Source organism: Hippopotamus amphibius, chromosome 4 (genome assembly GCF_030028045.1).
Source record: "Hippopotamus amphibius kiboko isolate mHipAmp2 chromosome 4, mHipAmp2.hap2, whole genome shotgun sequence".
Classification (NCBI taxonomy): Eukaryota; Metazoa; Chordata; class Mammalia; order Artiodactyla; family Hippopotamidae; genus Hippopotamus; species Hippopotamus amphibius.
Genome location: NC_080189.1, coordinates 59,634,142 through 59,652,052, shown reverse-complemented (window position 1 = coordinate 59,652,052; position 17,911 = coordinate 59,634,142). Strand labels below are relative to the sequence as shown.

At 37.1% G+C, this 17,911-nt stretch overlaps 1 protein-coding gene across 2 annotated transcripts in view; it reads right to left on the bottom strand.

The window, feature by feature from the left end:
* Window positions 1-17,911, bottom strand: part of ASB4 (ankyrin repeat and SOCS box containing 4) — a 180,441-nt gene that overhangs the window by 132,806 nt on the left and 29,724 nt on the right. For both annotated transcript variants that reach the window (XM_057732801.1, XM_057732800.1), the window contains exon 3: window positions 512-1,002. In XM_057732801.1, coding sequence (XP_057588784.1) covers window positions 512-1,002 — 491 coding nt within the window. The remainder of the gene's footprint in view (window positions 1-511; window positions 1,003-17,911) is intronic.

Genomic DNA, 17,911 nt, shown 5'->3' with positions numbered 1-17,911 from the left:
AATAAATATAATTATTAGTTCTTGATAAGTGTTAGCTTCCATTAAACTAGAAAACTGAGTGGCCCTTTCATGTCTACAAACTAATTTCAAAGCAGGCTCAATTATCTTTAGAGCAGACATTCTGCTTAAGAAATGGCAAGAGTGTGGCTGTGTGATACCATTCACCCCTCCTGCAGACTTAAAGTGGCCTTCTGATCTTTTTCACTCAGTCCCCCAGGAAGCCACTACTGGTTCATGGTGTTCACACAAGACATGGAAAATTATCGGCCGCTCTTGCTCTCTTTCCTTGCTCTCGGGCGCAGGTATCAAACAAACTTGGACTAGGACGAGGTAGCTAGGGTTATATGTGTAAATGGAAGGTCAGATTGAGGATCAGAGGCAGTTAGTCCAAAGACTCAAGCCTCAAATAAGCCTGAGTTACTTGGAGATTTCAGACCGAGCCACCCTTTGAGTCCCCATCACCCTGCTGACTACCCGGTTCTCTACGTGGCACCCTAGGACACAGCCTCACCTTATGGAATTGTGGAGGGTATATTCGAGCAGCCCCATGGTTCAAGAGCAGCTGGTAGCAGATCTCCGGCTGGGCGGCAGGTCGCACGGAGGTGACCTTCAGCACATACTGGATGGCAGCACAGCCATTGATATCCACGAGGTTGGCTTCGGCGCCAGCCTCCAGCATCATGTGCATGAGCACGTGGTCACAGTTCCAGGCTGCCTTGTGCAGCGGAGATTTAAAGTCGCCGTCCCGGGCGTTGACCTCGGCCTTGTAGTCCAGCAGCATGCGGCAGACGAGGTGATGCTCCCTGCTGTACTCCTGCTCTTTAAAGCGGAGGGCCCAGTAGGTCGCGATCGCCAGTGGGGTCTCCATGTGGGCGTTCACACTGTCCACTACGGCCCCGTGCTCCACGTAGAAGGCCACTAGCTCTGGGAGCCCGAAGTGGGCAGCCGTGTGCAAGGGTGTCTCCTCATCCTGGTTGTTGGTCTTCATGTTCACGTTCGCCCCTAGAAAGGGAGATTGAGGAAGACAATTATTTCAACATATTTTGCCATTTTCCACAAGGTGCATTAAACAGGCCTTTTCTTGCTGCTTTCCTTTCCACCTCGCCCGCTGTACACGATCCATTTTTCCAAGTTCCGTTTCTAGACCCCATTGAAGCCACTGCTTTGGAACAACAGTGCCACCTCCTGGACAACCAGCAAATGTACTGCGGTGATGGGTGAGTGGGCCTGAGAAGGAAGGATTTCGGCTGGGAGGATGGAGCACTGTCAGTTGAGCTATAGTTCCTGTCCCCGGATGGATTTGGAAATACAAAGTGATTCTGATAACCAAATACATTTTACCCATAGAATAGCAAATATCATTAAAAATAAAGGTTATACCACAATCTTTGAGGCTCATACACATAGCTTTAAAAGTCATCCGTTTCTTGATGAGATTTCTTCAAAACTATGTTTTTCTTTTCCTTCAAAGCAGCTAAACCTAAAAGTTTGGTCCAAGCTAACTTCAGTGGTATGGAAACTGCTCAGCCCTCTGACTGAACACTGACAATATTAAGCCACTGAAGTCTGTGAGGCCCCCTTGGAACCCAATGGGGCAAAAACAAAAAACACAGACACTTTGACCACTAAAGTGGTCATATTTTGAAAGGAAAGGGATAGAAGCTAGTACAATAAAATACTCATTGAAAGAAAGACAACAATTAAAGACTGCATGTAACATGTTAGATTTATGGTTGACAACGGCTGTTTAGAAATACAAATTATTAGTGCTTGGAAATCTCCTTAGAAATTATTTAATCCAACCCACTTATCTAACAGACCAGGAAACTGAGTGAATTTTATTTTTTGAAAGGGAATTTAAGTACTAGAATGGTCAACCTGAAAAGCTGAAATTTTCCTTCTCAGCATAGTTTAATTGGGGTGAGCTAAGTGACCCTAGGGGGCTTACTCTGTAATCAATTCTACTGGAAATTTTTATAGTTACTTCAAGTATAAATCTGGAAAGACTTTTATGATGATGATGATGATGATGATGATGATGATGATGATGCCTGCAACTAATATTTATTAAGCACTTGCTATGTACAACATTCTGAACTAAATGCTTTTCATTTATTGCCTCATGGAATCTTCCTAGCAACCCTCTGAAGGAGGTCCATTTTTATCCTAATTTTACAGATGAAGAAATCTGTACTTAGACTAATAACTATACCAAGCTAAGAAGCAATAGATCAGAGGTTTGAAAGCAGACAGCCTGGCTTCAAAATATCTCACCACTGTGCTATTCCACTTCATTATTTTTCTAAAAAATTTTTTTCTGTACTTCGCTCTCTTTGGATATTTGAAAATGTGAAAGTAATAGAGAAATCATGTTGCATTTTGTTAATTAAAAAAATCTGTTTAAAAGATTGCCTCTTTCTGCCCTTTTTATGGCATCCCCTGATGATATGGGACACATTTAAGAAGGGCAATACTCCTACAAGCTTGCTTGGTGTCTTATACAAGATCCACCCCCAGTGAAGTTTCTGAGAGCACATCACGCTGTAAACTCTGAGACTGTCTGCTCCTAACTTCCAGTAAGCAGAATTATAAGCAAAGATCATCCCTCATGACAATCTGCCATCTGTGTTCATCAGGAGTCCACCCTGGAGAAGTTCTGGGTCAGATCTCCCTTCAGGTCAGCACTTCTTTGCTCTGGAGTGAAATGGAATGAATAAGAATGTCTTCCCAGAAGCCAATGCAGGGTCACTTCAGACGCTGGAGAATTTCCAGTAAGAAAAGGAATCAAAGGGTCAGGATGAAAATTTTATAGGCCAACTTGGAACAAACCACATCCTTTATTTTTTTAATGTACTTGGACATTTGCAATGGATCCTTGACCTCTTACTACAACTAGATATACTGCGTAGTTTCCTTTTCTGAATAGGAGAGCCTTATTTTTATATTTGAATTGTCTTTGAGTGTAACTTTTCCAGGGACTACATAAAGTAGGATGATTTGACTACTTTTCTATTTTAGATTTTGTGATTTATTCAAGAAATTAGAGACCATAAACATAAATTCTTGGGCACTTAAAAATATATATTTTCAATATGAAAATGCAATGTATTAGTTTCCTAGAGCTGCCGTAACAAAGTACCACAAAGTTCTTTATATTTCTGTAGACAGTACCCCCGCAAAATCTGTAGCAATTTTCATTTTAGGGAAGAAGTATAAGTTATTTCCGGGGTAAAGTAACTTTTAATGAGAGAGTACACTGCATGAATTTCTAACGTATGCAAGATGGACTCCAGAACTAGTCTGAAATGGCTAAAGTTTTCATTTTCGTTGCCTGATAAAGAACAAGAACTTTTCAGATGTCATCTATGGGCGGAGGAGACAGAGATTTGTGTGCACTGAGACTAGGATGAAGAGGGGACATAGGATAAGAACTGCAAAGAGCGGGAGCTGGCTACAGAAATGGTACTATGATACTCCTGAAGCCAGGAATACAGGGACACATTGCCACAGGAGGGACCCAGTGCCAGTCAATATTCAATTTTTTTTGCTCTCCCATACTGTGTGATAGTATCCATTCATTACCCTCAAACAGATAGAATCAATTTCATGAATCCTAATTATGTGACCTCTCATTTCCTTATTATTTTTTTTTTTTCCCAAATAAAATTAAACTGTCTCCAAGTGCTCATTTGTTGGCTTGGCTGATGGTCCGTGATCAGTCATCATGTGGCTCCCTCTGCTGGGCTTTGCTACTCCCTACATTCTATGAGTTGGCCCTCAGAGGCATCCTCTCCGAAGCATCCACATCTCCCCCACCCCCCAACCATTTCTGTCGCCTCAAAAGCTACATGAGAGTGGGAGCAGGTCTCTGCAGAGACTGTCACTTCTTCATCTTCCCAAATTTAAGGAATCCACATCTTTACTTCATCCCTAAGCCAGCCCCTGTCCTAATGGACCTGATTTCTCGCAGAGCCTGTGTGTAAGTGGGGAGATCTATGGTGAGGTGGAGGACGAGGCCAGACCAGTGCTTCTCAACCCTTTCAGGCATGTCTTTCCTATTCTGCAATGAAGTTGAGAAATAATATCATCTACCTTCATATATAACCTTTTAAAAATAAATCTAATGCCTAGCTAACATGTAAAGGCAGAATGAAAGTAGTTTCTAATAATTATAACTACAGTTATGATTGCTACAAATAATATAAATAAATTACAATAATGTAGTGTAAATTTTAATATATTATTGTCTCTACTAGATGACATAATGAAATGCTTATTTGCTTGAACCCATATCTAGACTTCTAGCAGCTATATCATTGAACTGACACAGGTGTTTTGTATTGTAATTCAAATACCACAGATGTCATTGCCCTAATGAATGGTATTCCAAAATGAGGAAATAAAATCTTGGTCTAGTTTTGCCTTGATTTGTAGCATAGTTGTATTTCTAGAAATTTCCACATTTATTTACAATTCAGAAGTATTTTACCTTTATATGTAAAATGGAGTTAGGTTAGAAATCGACTGCGTTACTACATCTAAATATCTATTATTATATCAGCACTAAATCTAAGATTTTTTACAAATTATGAAAGAATTTAAAAATACAGACTATCTCAGAAAACATAACAGACATCTATATACCACTACCCATATTTGACAGATATTAATCTTTGCCATATTGGCTTTGGTTTTCTTTTTTCCAAGATAAAATTTTACAGAAAAAAACCAGCCCATTTCTCTTTTCTTTGCTCCCTTTCTTTCTCCTCAGAGATAACTACTATTCCAAAGCTGAGTTTGTCATCCCCTTGTAAATTTTTGTTCTTTTATTACTCATATATGTATCCATAAACAACACATATACTATTATTTTGTGTTCTTAAAAACCATGTAAGTGGTACTCACATTTGCAACCTGTTTTTATCACCACATTATGTTTTTGAGCAGAGGGCCGATTTTTTTATTTCAACTGCTGAATAGAATTTCATTGCATAATTAAACTACAGTTTAGCCATTCCTATACTGAAGACAGTTATGTTGTTTCAGCTTTTTCATAATAATAAATACCTTTCAAATCATGCAGGAGTTTCTATAGAGAGAGAAATCGAATTAGTAGTATATGAACACTTCCAACTATATTAAATTATACTCATCAGTGGTTATATCAATTCATATGTCCACCAGTACAGTTTAAAGGTTCAACACCATTTCCAACACTTGGTATTGTCATACTGTTTAATGTTTGCCAATTAGGTTGTATGAAATGGTATTTTGATTTAATTTGCGTTCCCCTTGTTATCAGTAGTGTTTTCTCATATGTCTACAGACAGTAAGATTTCCACTTGTATGAATTGCCTATTCGTAGCCTCTCCCTATTTTTCATTGAATTGTTTGTGTTTTCCTTATTTATTTTTTAGGATATAAGTGAGATCATTGTGGAGAAAATGATAAAAACTTGACAAGACAAAGCACTTAAATGGAAAGTTCTGCTATGTTCATGGATAGAAAGATTCAATAGTGTAAAGATGGGAATTCTTCCCAAAATAACCTATAAATTCAATGTAATTCAGACATTTTTTACATAATTTTCAAAGAGTAAAGAAAAAAATCAATTTTGTAAAAAAAAAGAAGTAAAAGAATGAGAAGGAAAGAAGAGATGATGAAGAAGGGGTACTTATCCTACCAGATATCCAAGCAAACTATAATTAACACCATTGATGGGAATGTAAATTGGTGCAGACTCTATGGAAAACAGTATGGAGGTTCCTCAAAAAAGTAAAAATAGAACTACCATATGATTCAGTAATTCCACTCCAGGGTATATATTCAAAGAAAATGAACACACTAATTCGAAAAGATACATGCCCCCCAATGTTCATAGCAGCACTATTTACAATAGCCAAGATATGGAAGCAACCTGAGTGTCCGACAACAAAAGAATGGATAAAGGAGATGTGGTAGATCTAGATGTAGATATAGATATAGATACAGTAGAATATTACTCAGCCATAAAAAAATGAAATTTTGCGATTTTCAACAACACAGAGGGTATTATGCTTAGTGAAATGTCAGACAAAGACTGTTATCATTTATATATGAAATCTAAGAAATAAACAAATTAATAAATATAATGAAATAGAAACAGACTCACAAACACAGAGAACAAACTAATGGTTACCAGTGGGGAGAGAGAAGGCGGTACAGGCAAGAGGGTAGGGGGTAGGGGATTAAGAGGTACAAACTACGTTGTATAAAATAAGCTACAAGGACATATTGTACAGCACAGGGAATATGGCCAATATTTTTAATAATTATAAATAGAGTATAACTTTTAAAAATTGTGAATTACTACGTCGTACACCTGAAACTTACGTAATATTGCAATTCAACTTTTAAAAATAGAGTATTGATGCATGGAGGATGAAATACAATGTACAGCCTGGAAACGAACCTACTTACAGAAAGCATTCGGAATGACAGATTGGGTAGTACCAGTCAGTGGAGAAATAATGGTATACTTAATAAAATTACTGGGACCAAAGACTAATGATGTTGTAGAAGCACAAATTAGATCTTGTGTGTGTGTAGGTTTGTGTGTGTGTGTGTGAACTTTCAGATAAATAAAAGGCAAGTGAAAAGCTAAATAATAAATTTATAAAATAAAAGTTTAGCAGTTGGGATTGGAGAGGAATGGGCAGTCCTCCGTATTTAGTCACTATGTTTACAGAATACCCTCTCAGCTTATTAACTGTTGATGGAGACAGTTTTATCCAAGACTTCTATTAGATCTATTATATCCAAGCCTTCTATTAAATTTGAAACAATAGGGTGCAATCTTCTTGAAACTTACACTTCTTTGACTTCCCTCCACCAGTTTATTTTGTTTGTATTCTCTCCTAGAAACCCGAATTTGTGCAGTGTTGACTGTTTCTACTTTGTTCAGCCTTTCAGCTGGATGGAAGAGATAAAGACCAGTGAAACAACTGCTAGTGTTGTGGTTTGTTTCTGCTATCTTTGTGCATAACTTCCTTAAGGATCCTGCATTGCAGAGCCTACCACCTCTGCCAAGGGAACATTCTCAAAATTTGAATTATCCCTTGACACGGGGCTGCACCTTATTATTTGATAAAATGCTCCAGCATAAATGTCACTGGGACATGGTTTGTCTTGTTCCTACATTTAAATTTTCTCTTTTCTTTATCTTTAGTGCAGGCTCTTTCATTTTCCTCTAGGTCGGAAGAACAAAAATGAGGAACCCTACCAGGCTTTTGGGATTCTCAAGAGGATCTGACTTTCCCTTAAGCTACCTACACCTTTGGTCCCAACATCGGACATTTCATCCATTCTTTGAAATGCTTTCTTCGCTAGCAGGGATTAAGTATCCATCTCAAGACTCATCCACTCATTCTGCAAATATGTATTGTTTCTGTTCTATGTCAGGCACAGAGATAGATCAGCGTGCAAAACGATCACGATCCCTGCTATCAAGTAGTTTGCATACCAGTCGAGAGACAGAAAATAAACAGAAGTGAGTGATAATTTCAGACACTGACGATGAAGAAAACAGAACAGGTTGTAGTGACACAGGTCACATGCAATGTACCCAAGGGGTCTGGCTCCTGAGGGACTGCCTTCTAACCTGAGAGTAGCCACGAAATGTCTGGGAGAAAAGCATTCTAGGTAGAAGGAACAACCAGTACAAAGGCCCCAAATGGGGGAACACACTTGATATATTCAAGGAACAAAAAGAAAGGGAGGGGAAGAAAGACAGAACATAAAGTTGAAACTGCAAGCATGATGTTGGACTTTCTCAGTCACCTAAGGATTCTGGGTTTTATCCTTCCCCCCAAACCATTTCATTTTAATATGACACTTCTTAAAGTGATAAGAAGTTAAAACATTACCTTGATTTTAGCATTCATGGCCTGCTCGATACTCTTTTTAAATATCTTAACCCAGTATAATCATAACAGAATAAAACCCCACATACACAAAAAAGAAAATACTTTTTTTTATTGTCTTTTGTTTGGGGAGGGAGGAGGGTTTTGTTAACATCTTTCCTTGAAGACTTGCCTAATTTTCTTTTGTACTTACATATCCTGACCTAACTTCTCCTTCTGCTTTTGTTTCTAATTTTTAATTTTTTATGTGTTTACCTAGTGATAGAGTGTGCCTTTTAACAAGTAAATTAAGTACACTTTTGTCATAGAGCAGCTCTACATCTTTAAATAGCACTGCCCACATGAGTGGCAGGGACTAGGAAACAGTATAAGAGAATACACATCTGTTTCCATAGATGCATATGTTTATTGAATAACCACATTTATACCATATCTTCCTCTTGGATTAAATTCTCTTGCTTTTTCAAAATTATTTTTATTAAACAATAAGGCACATGTTTAAAAAAATCAAAAGAATAGAACTTGATTGACAATTTCCCAGAATTGATGAATTTACAAAGACACCTTTTTAAACTGTATTTGTTTTCAGATCTTTTGGCAGTTATCGCCATAACTCTACCTAATTTACTTATATATTTATTTATTATCAAATTTACACAGTATTTTTACTTTCTGATATAAAAGCTAAGTTTCTGATTATTTACACTAAATCTCCTCCCTTCAATATTTGATATTTTCATCATGTTTTAATTGTTCTGCTGAAATATTAAAACTTTATTACACTTAAGTCTCTACCCATGAATCTATTACATTATCTCTTGCCACATGTCTTATGAAATGAGGATATCTCCAAGCTATTTTCCTCCTATACTTACATATCTCATTTCTGACAGTTACAATTAACATTGTCAAAGTTGTTAGCTTTTGTCCAGAAACCTCAATCTAGCCTTCCATGTTTTGTCCATGGTTAATTGCAAATTTTTTCCCAACTAATAAACAGCCTTTAAATTATTGTGATGTAGAAGTTGAGTTCTTTTTTTTTTTTAAGTTCTTTATTGGAATATAATTGCTTTACACTGTTGTGCCAGTTTTTGCTGTACAACAAAGTGAATCAGCTGTACTTATACATATATCCCCATATCCCTTCCCTCCCACGATTCCTTCCCACTCTCCGTATCCCAGCCCTTTAAGTCATCACCCATCATCAAGCTGATCTCCCTGTGTTATGCAGCAGCTTCCCACTAGCTATCTATTTGACATTTGGTAGTGTATCTATGTCTATGCTACTCTCTCACTTCGTCCCAGCTTCCCCTTCGCCCCCCACCCCATATCCTCAAGTTCGTTCTCTACATCTGCATCTTTATTCTTGCCCTGTCACTGGGTTCATCAGTACCATTTTTTAAGATTCCATATATATGAATTAGCATACAGTATTTGTTTTTCTCTTTCTGGCTTACTTCACTCTGTATGACAGACTCTAGGTCCATCCACCTCACTACAAATAACTCAATTTCATTCCTTTTTATGGCTGAGTCATATTCCATTGTATATATGTGCCACATCTTCTTTATCCATTCATCTGTTGATGGGCATTTAGGTTGCCTCCATGCCCTGACTATTGTAAATAGTGTTGTAATGAACATTATGGTACATGTTTCTTTTTGGATTATGGTTTTCTCTAGGTATATGCCCAGTAGTGGGATTTCTGGGTCATATGGTAGGTCTATTTTCAGTTTTTTAAGGAACTCCCGTACTGTTTTCCATAGTGGCGGCACCAATTTACATTTCCCCCAACAGTGCAGGAGGGTTCCCTTTTCTCTGCACCCTCTCCAGCATTTATTGTTTCTAGATTTTTTGATGATGGCCATTCTGACCGGTGTGAGGTGATACCTCATTGCGGCATTGACTTGCACTTCTCAGATGATTAGTGATGTTGAGCATCTTTTCATGCATTTGTTGGCCATCTGCACGTCTTCTTCGGAGAAATGTCTATTTAGGTCTCCCATCCATTTGTGGATTGGGTTATTTGCTTTTCTGATATTAACCTGCATGAGCTGTTTGTATATTTTGGAGATTAATCCTTTGTCAGTTGCTTCGTTGGCAAATATTTTCTCCCATTCTGAGGGTTCTCTTCTTGTCTTGTTTATGGTTTCTTTTGCTGTGCAAAAGCTTTTAAGTTTCACTGGGTCCCATTTGTTTATTTTTTATTTTATTTCCATTCTTCTAGGAGGTGGGTCACAAAGGATCTTGCTTTGATGCATGCCATAGAGTGTTCTGCCTATATTTTCCTCTAGGAGTTTTATAATGTCTGGCCTTACATTTAGGTCTTTAGTCCATTTTGAGTTTATTTTTGTGTATGGTGTTAGGAAATGTTCTAATTTCATTCTTTAACATGTAGCTGTCCAATGTTCCCAGCACCACTTATTGAAGAGGCTGCCTTTTTTCCACTGTATATTCTTGCCTCCTTTGTCAAAGATAAGGTGCCCATATGTGCCTGGGTTTATCTCTGAGCTCTCTATTCTGTTCCATTGATCTATATTTCTGTTTTTGTGCCAGTACCATACTGTCTTGATCACTGTAGCCTTGTAGTATAGTTTGAAGTCAGGGAGCCTGATTCCTTTAGCTCCGTCATTCCTTCTCAAGATTGCTTTGGCTATTTGGGGTCTTTGCATTTCATATAAATCTTAAAATTTCTTGTTCTAGTTCTGTGAAAAATGCCATTGGTAATTTGATAGGGATTGCATTGGATCTGTAAATTTCTTTGGGTAGTATAGTCCTTTTCACAATGCTGATTCTTCCAATCCAAGAACATGGTATGTCCCTCCATCTGTTTGTATCGTCTTTGATTTGCTTCATCAGTGTCTTATAGTTTTCTGCATACAGGTCTTTTGCCTTCTTAGGCAGGTTTATTCCTAGGTATTTTATTCTTTTTGCTGCAGTGGTAAATGGGAGAGTTTCCTTAATTTCTCTTTCTGCTCTTTCATTGTTAGTGTATAGGAATGCGAGATTTCCTCGCATTAATTTTGTATCCTGCTACTTTACTAAATTCATCGATTAGTGCTAGCAGTTTTCTGTTAGCATCTTTAGGGTTTTCTAAGTATAAGATCACATCATCTGCAAAGAGTAACAATTTTACTTCTTCTTTTCCAATTTGGATTCCCTCTATTTCGTTTCTCTGATTGCTGTGGCTAAAACTTCCAAAACTATGTTGAATAATAGTGGTGAGAGTGGGCATCCTTGTCTTGTTCCTGTTCTTAGAGGGAATGCTTTCAGTTTTTCACCATTTAGAATGATGTTGGCTGTTGGTTTGTCATATATGGCTTTTAATTATGTTGAGGTAATTTCCTTTTATGCCCATTTTCTGGAGAGTTTTTATCATAAATGGATGTTGAATTTTGTCAAAAGCTTTTTCTGCATCTATTGAGGTTATCATATGTTTTTTATCCTTCAATTTGTTAATATGATGTATCACGTTGATTGAGTTGCATATATTGAAGAATCCTTGCATTTCAGGAAGAAACCCCACTTGATCATGGTGTATTATCTCTTTAATGTGCTGTTGGATTCTGTTTGCTAGTATTTTGCTGAGGATTTTTGCGTCTATATTCATCAGTGATATTGGCCTGTAATTTTCTTTTTTTGTGACATCTTTGCCTGGTTTTGGTATCAGGGTGATGGTGGCCTCATAGAATGAGTTTGGGAGTGTTCCTCCTTCTGCTATATTTTGGAAGAGTTTAAGAAAGATAGGTGTTAGCTCTTCTCTAAATGTTTGATAGAATTCGCCTGTGAAGCCATCTGGCCCAGGGCTTTTGTGTGTTGGGAGATTTTTAATCACAGTCTCAATTTCAGTGCTTGTGATTTGTCTGTTCATATTTTCTATTTCTTCCTGGTTCAGTCTTTGAAGATTGTACTTTTCTAAGAATTTATCCATTTCTTCCAGGTTATCCAATTTATTGGCATAATAGTTGCTTGTAGTAGTCTCTCATGATCTTTTGTATTTCTGCAGTGTCAGTTGTTACTTCTCCTTTTTCATTTCTAATTCTGTTGATTTGCATCTTCTCCCTTTTTTTCCTGATGAGTCTGGCTAATGGTTTATCAATTTTGTTTATCTTCTCAAAGAACCGAAGTTGAGTTCTTTCTGACCTCTTACTAGAAATGCAGAAATATGAGCCATACTGCAATGTAACTAGTAATTCCCAAACCAGGTCTGGCTTCACACAGGGCCCCTCACCTAGCAAGGCCCCATACTTGATTTAATGCATTGTGGTCACCCCTTTGAAATTATTAATAATATTTTAAAATAACAAGTCCCACATTTTCATTTTTCACTGGACCCAAAAAATTATGTAAGCTGTCCTCCCCGCAATCAACACCAGGAAAACTAAATTGAGTGCTTGCATCTAGTACGATATGTTCTGAACCCCCTGTACAAGGAGAAATTTTAATTTGCTATCTACTAAAAAAAAGGATAAAGGGAAGGTTAGTAGCTAAACTTAAAAATTCAAATTTAAATGCTGCAGGAAAGACTCCCCCTCAGAGCATGCTGGAGTCCAGCTGACCCATGAGCTTCTCCAAATTTATTAATTTAATCTGGGGCTGTTAACCTTGTGTTTATTTCCAAAAGTAATAAAAGGGATACTTCTAAAATGATTTTGACTATTGCTTTTGATTCTGTAATCACTAAATTACAGTTTTTTTTTAAAATTTATTTTTACATACTTATTGGACTGGAGTGCTTTAAACATCCGCTAAATCCAGAAGGTGGCCAAGCTAGACCCCTAAAAGGAAGAACTTGCCTATTCTTCTTGTCTCTCTTCCTTTTCCTTTGCACCTGCTCTGCAGGGTTTTGAAAACAGCATTAGTAAGATGGATAAGAAGGAGAGGAAGTGCTGGGAGAAGAAAGAGTATGTATCCCTTCCACAACTGAATGCTTCCAGTCTGCAGCAGACTCAAGAAACTTTACATCAAATTTGAATTATTAGCCCTGAACATTCAACTTCTGAGTTGAGGCTGACTTGTGAGACAAAGTGACTATGTAACTTTTTTGAACCTAAGAGTTACTAGAGGACCCACCTGAGTTTTCCTCCCACAGTAGGCAAGAAACTAGACCCTCTGAATAATTTAAAGAGACACTGGAAAACAAAAATAACATTGTTTTATGAATACATTCCATGATCCAGTTAATAGTCAAGTGTCTAGTAAATTTTTTAGACAGGGCACCTTTTTAGCAAATTTTCTAAGAACTTAAATATTGGATACCATTTTTAAATTGTCATCATACATTAAAAATAATATTCTTGGGTAATTTTCTCCACAATATTCCATAAATTCATTCTACTCTTTTTCTAATTCCAAACATCATGGAGAAATAGGAGCCCACCAAGTTTTTCTGTTCCTTTATAAGCAATCTACTTTTTGATATTTCCACAGATTATACACCATATAGTTATTATAAAATATTGACTATATTCCCTTTGCTAAACATTACATCTCTATGACATTTATTTTGTAACTGCTAGTTTGTACCTCTTAATCCCCTTCACCTATTTCACCCCTTCTCCTCCCCCTCTCCCCTGTGGTAACCACAACTTGTTCTCTGTATCTGTGAGTCTGTTTCTATTTTGTTATATTTGTCTGTTTTGTTTTTTAGATTCCACATGTAAAGTCAAGTATACAGTATTTGTCTTTCTCTGATTTATTTCACTAAGCATCTCTCTCTCTCTCTCTCTCTCTGTCTCACACACACACACATATACGCATGCACACACACACAATAGAATACTACTCTGCCATAAAAAAGAATGAAATCTTGCCATTTGTGAAAACATGAATGGACCTGGAGAGTACTACGCTTACTGAAACAAGCAATCTACCTTTTATGTATTCACCTGTTTGTATACCTTTACTATTTTTATTGTTGAAAGTTGGTGTTTCATTGAAGATATATCTAGGCTCAGTTGTTGTTGTTGTTTTTACCAGGAACCAAACCTACCTATTTCATCTCTACATAATTATCTGTTTTTTATACAAGAATTTATTTCTTCTATCCTGTTTTTAAACTTTGGTCATATTCAAAAAGGAAACATTTCTTTATGTATTGAAAGCTATAAAATATTTTTTTGCTTAAAATTTTCATCACCCACTAACCATCAAGTTACAGTCATTGATAAGAAAGCCCCCCCTCACAATTTTTTAAGCCCCAATCTTCAAATGCATGAGTGAAAAAGTGGTAAATTACTCATGGCATTCTTGTTAACATCACCTTTAAAAATTATACTTTTCTTAGAAAACGTCATAAAACAAAGTGAACAGTAGTTAGTCTCACTGATTATAGTGGCCTGCAATATGCGTGAGAACAGAAGGAAACATGGAGAAAACATTATCATGGGTTATAATAGTAAGGATTTAGAAGGAATTTTCTTCAGTTTATTAACTTCAGGTAGAAATTTAGAATCCTTGGTAGGTACTTGTTTTGTCTGAAATTCTTTCATCCCCATCAACTTGAACTTCATCTGCCTCAGTTCAAAACCATGCTAGGGTTTGCATAGGCTTTTGTGCAGTAAAAGACAGCACAATTGTTCAGTGTTCTTTTAGGAAAATATTAATAATGTCTGCTATTTTTCAAGCACTCACTAGGAGTTTTACATATATTGTCTCACTTATGATTAACAGTGAGCATTCTTTAGAAACATCTATTATTCAAAGATTAGACTTCTTTTTTCATATTCAGGGCTTTTCATTTTCTGCAAGTTCTGCGATTGTTTCTCAAGTCTGCTTCTTTGTCAAGGATGCAATTTTGTTCAGTGTCAAGTTTGTTATTAACTGTCACCAAAGCATATTTTCAGCAGCCTGCTTTGTTCTAGTTTCAATTTTGCCCTTTCAATCTACAGTCTATGGCAAATGTATTTTCCTGTATCTTTCATAGTCTTATCTTAAATGAAATCTTAAATGAAACACCATTTCCCCTAAGGCCCCATTTCTGTATACTCACATTCTCCAAGGTCTGGAGTTGAGAACTACCTACTTCTATATCAACAATGGTGCTTCTGAACCATTTACTCCCTCAGCATTGTGTACAACTCCTCATCAGTTAAGGTTTGTGTCACCCAGTGAAGCTACTTTTTATCACTTTCCATCTATGATCTCACCAATTCCCAGTCACTCTTCCATTTTCACCAAAGACATAGGTACCTGGCTCAGTCTTTATTTTATCTCTGTCTGACATCATCCTGCAATACCTTTGCAGATGACCCATCCAACACATTTACACTCACAATTCCTAAATCTTCTGGGGCAGATTGTATTACCATTATCAAATATCTTATTGGCCCTTTTTGCAATGGCTTCCCTGTTGAAGGTTCATACACCTCCACCCTGTTGATCTCAGTTTGAGTTACTGGTTCTTGTTGCTCAGTTGCATCTCTATCTTTCCCTTAGTGAAGTAACTCAGCTCTTTCTTTATTGACAATATATTCTAAATTTTCCTTAGGCTAGGATTTAATCAGGATAGACTAAATTATGGTGTTGTAACAACACTCAAATCTCAGTGACTGAATGCAATAAAAGTCTACTTCTCACTCTCACATTGTCCCGTGTAGTTCTAGAACCAATGTCCTCTATTTGATCTCTCAGAAGCCAAGCTACCTCGATCTTCTGGTTTTGCCATCTCTATCTGAGGTTTCCTCCAACATCACATCATGGGAAGAAATAGATTTTAAATATTCTATGTGGGCTTTACATTGCCTAAACTTGGAAATGACTCATTTCTTCTGTTCCCACGACATGAGGCAGAAAGGTCAAATGATCCTGCTGAACTACAAGGGGACTAGACTACAAAGTGTGGTCTTCCCTAAGCCTGTAGGGGAAGAGAACTAGATACTGGTGAGCAGTAGTTATTTCTACTGCTGCTAAATTGAGTTTCTGTGACTTACAGTAAGACAAACAACAGTTCTGATTGGTTCAATACCTACCTTTACCTTCTCCCTTTCATGTTAGGGAAGAGGTGTCTCTCCTCCGATTTAAGACAAATAACTTCGTCTTTGCAATTGATCATCTTCCCAGCAGTCAAATGTTGCCCCATAAATAATATCTCTTTATATCCAGTACCTCCCTCTCCATCAACTTTTTGTCCTCATCTTATAAGTATACTTAAGTTTCTCCCAATCTTTTTCTCCCTTTTAACTACCTTCCAATTTCTTTTGATCTTTCTTTAGCCAAACTTCTTGAAAGTTTGGTCTCTGCTTCCTGCACCCACTTCCTTACCACCTATGATCCCCTCGGTCCATCACAACCTGCCTCTGTCCCCACCACTACACTGAAACTGCTCTGGCAAAGGTCACCAGTGGCTTCCAATCGATCATTCCCATCTACGGTTTTCAGTCCTCATCTTACTATGCTTCTTTGCTGCATCCAATAGTGTTGACAACTCTCTTCTTGAATTCTACTTTTTCAACTTCCCTGGGATGCTTTCTCCTCTGACTCTGGCTAGTCTTTCATTATTTTTCTGTGATTTCTCTTCTTCTCAATCCCTAAACTGTGTTGTTTCACCGTGGTATCATTTGGCTTCTGCATTTCTTACTGTATGTAACTTCCTTGAGCAGTCATAACTACGCTTTTCACTTTATCTATGAACAGATGACTCTCAAAATTATATGAACAATCATATATCTCATAATGGACTTGTATGTGGAATATAAAACTTGCATCTCAAAAATAAAAAGAAAAATAACCCAATTTAAAAATGGGCAAAGTATATAAATAGTCATCTCTACAAAGAAGATACATAAATGGCCAAGGACTACATGAAAAGATGCTCAGGGTCATTAGCCACCAGGGAAATGCAAATCAAAACCACAATTTGATACCACCTTATGCCCACCAGGATGGCTATGATCAAAAAGACAGATAGTATAAGGGAGGGGGCAATATATGAGTAGGGGATTCAGAGGTACAAACTATAAGGTGTGAAACAAGCTACAAGGATATATTGTACAATATGGGGAATATAGCCAATATTTTATAACAACTATAAATGAAGTATAACTTTTATAAGCTGTGAATTACTATATTACGCAACTCTAGCTTATATAATATCGTATATCAACGACATCAGTGAAAGAAGCAAAAAAGATAGTACCAAGTGTTAGGGTGTGGAGAAATGGGAATTCTCATACACTGATGGTAGGAATGTAAAATGGTGCAGCCACTTTGGAAAGCAGTATGGCAGTTCCTCAGAAGCTAAACACAGAGTTACCACATGACCCTGCAATTCCATTCCCAGGTATTTACTCAATAGAATGTAGTTACGTACATATGTCCACACAAACATTTGTATGTAACTATTCATAGCAGTATTATTCATAATAGCCAAAACATGGAAACAATCCACACATACAGCAACTGGCAAATGGATGAACAAAATATGGTATGGCAATACACTGTAATATCATTCAGCAATAAAAAGGAACCAAGTACTAAGACACTGTTTCATTTCAACACTTCAAAAATCACTGAAAACACTATGCTAAGTAAAAGAAGCCAGATATAGAAGACCGCATATTGTATGATTCCATTTATATGAAAAGTCTAGAATAGGCAAGTTCATAGAAACAGAAAGTAAATTAGTGGTTGCCTAGGACTGAGGTGGTGGAGAATGCGGGTTGAAGGAAAATGGAGGGCGATTGCTAAGAGTACAGTTTTCTTGTCAGGTGATGAAATGTTCTAAAATTGATTGTGCTGGAGGTTGCATAATACTGTGAAAATACTAAAAGCCACTGAATCGCACACGTTAAAATGGATGAATTTTATGTATGCGAATTATATCACAATAAAGCTGCTAAAAAATACATGACCAGACTTGTGCTGACCCCTGAGTTTCAGATCTATATGTACAACTGCATTCTGAACAAATTCAGCTGGAGGCCCACTGAGCACTAAAGCTTAACATGTCTTAAACTAAACTCCTTTCCTTCTTACTCCGGTTATTCGTATAAGCTATATTTCAATAAATA